General features: G+C 64.5%; 1 protein-coding gene across 1 annotated transcript in view; it reads right to left on the bottom strand.

The window, feature by feature from the left end:
- FBXO42 (F-box protein 42) overlaps positions 1 to 5,141 on the bottom strand; it is a 22,061-nt gene that overhangs the window by 15,864 nt on the left and 1,056 nt on the right. The window contains exons 2-3 of the mRNA XM_018574046.1: positions 3,885 to 4,142; positions 465 to 581 (exon numbers count right to left, since the gene is read on the bottom strand). Coding sequence (XP_018429548.1) covers positions 465 to 581; positions 3,885 to 4,137 — 370 coding nt within the window. The 5' untranslated portion in view covers positions 4,138 to 4,142. The remainder of the gene's footprint in view (positions 1 to 464; positions 582 to 3,884; positions 4,143 to 5,141) is intronic.

The raw sequence follows: 5,141 nt of genomic DNA on the forward strand, positions 1-5,141 counted from the left end.
TTGTCCGCAAGAAGCGTCACTGCCCCCCCAACACACAGTACAGAAGGAAAGGGGGGGGAGGGGTGTGTGGGGGGGTTAGGGGTCATTTAATAAGCCCCCCCCTTACTGCCAGTGCAAGGTCCGCTTTAATTTGCTTTCAGCAGCTCTAAAGAGTCCAGGAAAGGTGCGCAGATCACAGCGAGCCCCTCCAGCAGGGGTCAGCAACCTCGGCACTCCGGATGTTGGGCAACTACAAGTCCCAAGAACCTGACAGCCCCCAGTTTGACTCCCAGACATATGATGAGATTTGTAGTTTCACCACAGCTGGAGTGCCAAAGGCTGCCGAACCCCGGCTCTAGCATGCCAGGGGATCTCCAGCAGCGGTCCCCTCTAACGTTGCATATGCTAAACATAACCCTCTGGTGATCTCAGGGGCCACGGCTGAGGCCCTTTCTATACCGCGTAGTCCCTACAATGTCACTTACTATGCGAGAAGCGCTGGGTGATGGGGGTCCCGGGATAAGGATACGTCCGGCTCTCCCATTGGATGTTCCCGTCTTGGACCGCTTTCATGAATCCGTGATAGCACTGATGAGCGACACCTAGTGGTAGAAGACAGACACGTCAGGGGGACACCGACCTACACACAGCCCCGGCCAACATTGCGGGACAAAGTATACCGCTGAACACCCGACCTCTTCTAGAAAATGCTCATTTCCTGGCATCAGTACCGTCTGCAAGTACAAAGCCCCCCCGAAGGTCCAAAGTGCTGAAAACGCTGGATCAGAATTACAGCATGGCGCCTGGCATGTTCAGCAATAGCGGCCTATGTATTTCCCTACATGCGTGTCACCTTCCGTGCACAGGACATCACGCCACCTCCGTGATACCAGGCAATCACTACTAAGGAGCAGACGGGCCGCCAGGTCATCAGCACCAGCCCATGTATCACTGTGTAGGAGGCCGGGCCTCTTGCAGCAGCACGTGGAGGCTGGAAGGCGATTATTTAGCGCAGACGCACAGATCGAAACGACGAATAATGTCAGACGGCTGTGATGGGGGCGGCTCCAGGGAGCAGAGTACATGCGTCTGAAAGGGGCTCCGGCTATACCATACGCGGCCATGCAGCCTGACCCCGGTCTTCCGCCTCACCCCGGACCCCCCCGCGGTCATCCGCCTCACCCCGGACCCACCCCGGACTCCCCCGAGGTCATCCGCCTCACCCCGGACTCCCCCGAGGTCATCCGCCTCACCCCGGACTCCCCCGAGGTCATCCGCCTCACCCCGGACTCCCCCGAGGTCATCCGCCTCACCCCGGACTCCCCCGAGGTCATCCGCCTCACCCCGGACTCCCCCGAGGTCATCCGCCTCACCCCGGACTCCCCCGAGGTCATCCGCCTCACCCCGGACTCCCCCGAGGTCATCCGCCTCACCCCGGACTCCCCCGAGGTCATCCGCCTCACCCCGGACTCCCCCGAGGTCATCCGCCTCACCCCGGACTCCCCCGAGGTCATCCGCCTCACCCCGGACTCCCCCGAGGTCATCCGCCTCACCCCGGACTCCCCCGAGGTCATCCGCCTCACCCCGGACTCCCCCGAGGTCATCCGCCTCACCCCGGACTCCCCCGAGGTCATCCGCCTCACCCCGGACTCCCCCGAGGTCATCCGCCTCACCCCGGACTCCCCCGAGGTCATCCGCCTCACCCCGGACTCCCCCGAGGTCATCCGCCTCACCCCGGACTCCCCCGAGGTCATCCGCCTCACCCCGGACTCCCCCGAGGTCATCCGCCTCACCCCGGACTCCCCCGAGGTCATCCGCCTCACCCCGGACTCCCCCGAGGTCATCCGCCTCACCCCGGACTCCCCCGAGGTCATCCGCCTCACCCCGGACTCCCCCGAGGTCATCCGCCTCACCCCGGACTCCCCCGAGGTCATCCGCCTCACCCCGGACTCCCCCGAGGTCATCCGCCTCACCCCGGACTCCCCCGAGGTCATCCGCCTCACCCCGGACTCCCCCGAGGTCATCCGCCTCACCCCGGACTCCCCCGAGGTCATCCGCCTCACCCCGGACTCCCCCGAGGTCATCCGCCTCACCCCGGACTCCCCCGAGGTCATCCGCCTCACCCCGGACTCCCCCGAGGTCATCCGCCTCACCCCGGACTCCCCCGAGGTCATCCGCCTCACCCCGGACTCCCCCGAGGTCATCCGCCTCACCCCGGACTCCCCCGAGGTCATCCGCCTCACCCCGGACTCCCCCGAGGTCATCCGCCTCACCCCGGACTCCCCCGAGGTCATCCGCCTCACCCCGGACTCCCCCGAGGTCATCCGCCTCACCCCGGACTCCCCCGAGGTCATCCGCCTCACCCCGGACTCCCCCGAGGTCATCCGCCTCACCCCGGACTCCCCCGAGGTCATCCGCCTCACCCCGGACTCCCCCGAGGTCATCCGCCTCACCCCGGACTCCCCCGAGGTCATCCGCCTCACCCCGGACTCCCCCGAGGTCATCCGCCTCACCCCGGACTCCCCCGAGGTCATCCGCCTCACCCCGGACTCCCCCGAGGTCATCCGCCTCACCCCGGACTCCCCCGAGGTCATCCGCCTCACCCCGGACTCCCCCGAGGTCATCCGCCTCACCCCGGACTCCCCCGAGGTCATCCGCCTCACCCCGGACTCCCCCGAGGTCATCCGCCTCACCCCGGACTCCCCCGAGGTCATCCGCCTCACCCCGGACTCCCCCGAGGTCATCCGCCTCACCCCGGACTCCCCCGAGGTCATCCGCCTCACCCCGGACTCCCCCGAGGTCATCCGCCTCACCCCGGACTCCCCCGAGGTCATCCGCCTCACCCCGGACTCCCCCGAGGTCATCCGCCTCACCCCGGACTCCCCCGAGGTCATCCGCCTCACCCCGGACTCCCCCGAGGTCATCCGCCTCACCCCGGACTCCCCCGAGGTCATCCGCCTCACCCCGGACTCCCCCGAGGTCATCCGCCTCACCCCGGACTCCCCCGAGGTCATCCGCCTCACCCCGGACTCCCCCGAGGTCATCCGCCTCACCCCGGACTCCCCCGAGGTCATCCGCCTCACCCCGGACTCCCCCGAGGTCATCCGCCTCACCCCGGACTCCCCCGAGGTCATCCGCCTCACCCCGGACTCCCCCGAGGTCATCCGCCTCACCCCGGACTCCCCCGAGGTCATCCGCCTCACCCCGGACTCCCCCGAGGTCATCCGCCTCACCCCGGACTCCCCCGAGGTCATCCGCCTCACCCCGGACTCCCCCGAGGTCATCCGCCTCACCCCGGACTCCCCCGAGGTCATCCGCCTCACCCCGGACTCCCCCGAGGTCATCCGCCTCACCCCGGACTCCCCCGAGGTCATCCGCCTCACCCCGGACTCCCCCGAGGTCATCCGCCTCACCCCGGACTCCCCCGAGGTCATCCGCCTCACCCCGGACTCCCCCGAGGTCATCCGCCTCACCCCGGACTCCCCCGAGGTCATCCGCCTCACCCCGGACTCCCCCGAGGTCATCCGCCTCACCCCGGACTCCCCCGAGGTCATCCGCCTCACCCCGGACTCCCCCGCGGTCATCCGCCTTGAAAATGGAGCTGAATGGTGAGCGGGAGAGCCGGCAGGCGAGGACTTGTAATAGATGAATAATGATAGCGCACACAACACTTCCCCCGCCTGAGCCGCACCGCCCCCTTCCCGAGAGGTACGAGCGCTCTAATTGGGCAATAAAGACCATTGATACATTCGCATACACCCGACCTTCAGCATGCCGGAGTTGTGCGTCAGTCTGACACTCGGATCTGTACAGTAACAGTCTTATTCACATAAGACAACCTGCAGTAACCCGTAGCAACCAACCAGCATGCTGACACAAGTCCCAGCACCGCCCCCTCCACCTACCTTTGATGAGCCGGTACCACTGCTTGCACACCAGCGCTGCGGTCTTATGTTCCTGGTAGGGGGACAGGAAGGACAGGATGTACTCCAGCACCTCCTCCGGCAGCTCGCACATCGATCGCTTGTGTTTGCTCAGCTCGGGCCGAGCGCGCAGCTCCACATCCTGCTCCATCGTCCCGCCTACTGCGTCCTCTGCATCCACGGCCATAAATGCGTCATCTTCACTCTCGGAGGAGCTGGCCATGGCATTCCACATGCGTCCTGAAAGAGGAAAATGGAACTTGAGCCATCGGAACATCTACCAGAGAAGACGCACATGTGAGAGCTGAACATTCACACTCAGCACCGGGCCCATGGGGGGACCATATAGTGAGGAGCACCCAGCATCGGGCCTATGGGGGGACAATATAGTGGGGAGCACACAGCACCAGGCCTACGGGAGGCAATATAGTGGGGAGCACACAGCACCGGGGCCATGGGGGGACAATATAGTGAGGAGCACCAAGCACCGGGCCCATGGGGGGACAATATAGTAAGGAGCACCCAGCACCGGGCCTATGGGGGGACAATATAGTGAGGAGCACCCAGCACCGGGCCTATGGGGGGCAATATAGTGAGGAGCACCCAGCACCGGGCCTATGGGGGGCAATATAGTGAGGAGCACCCAGCACCGGGCCTGTGGGGGGCAATATAGTGAGGAGCACACAGGACCAGGCATGTGGGGGGCAATATAGTGAGGAGCACACAGGACCAGGCCTGCGAGGGGACAATATAGTGAGGAGCACACAGGACCAGTCCTGCGAGGGGACAATATAGTGAGGAGCACACAGCACTAGGCCTGTGGGGGGACAATATAGTGAGGAGCACACAGGACCAGTCCTGCGAGGGGACAATATAGTGAGGAGCACACAGCACTAGGCCTGTGGGGGGACAATATAGTGAGGAGCACACAGGACCGGCCCCGATATCAGGACCACAGATCTCACACCAGCAATGGAGGATTTGATGTGAACTTCACATCTCAATAAAGTTACATCTGATACATTGAACACGTGACGAGCTGATTGATGATCACTGCAGCAGTTGCCGGTAGCAACCACACTGCAGCTCAGGAAAGGTGACACTCGGCTATAAACAAAGCACGGGTGACACGTCTCTTCCCCATAACGCAGCATTAATTGCAGAGGAGCGGCCGCCCTCCAGCTCACCGCAGAGCACGCCGGATCCGCCAACCAATATTTATCACCCACATTGAGGCTG

The sequence above is a fragment of the Nanorana parkeri genome, unplaced genomic scaffold, assembly GCF_000935625.1.
Source record: "Nanorana parkeri isolate BGI_ZX_2015 unplaced genomic scaffold, ASM93562v1 scaffold2694, whole genome shotgun sequence".
Classification (NCBI taxonomy): Eukaryota; Metazoa; Chordata; class Amphibia; order Anura; family Dicroglossidae; genus Nanorana; species Nanorana parkeri.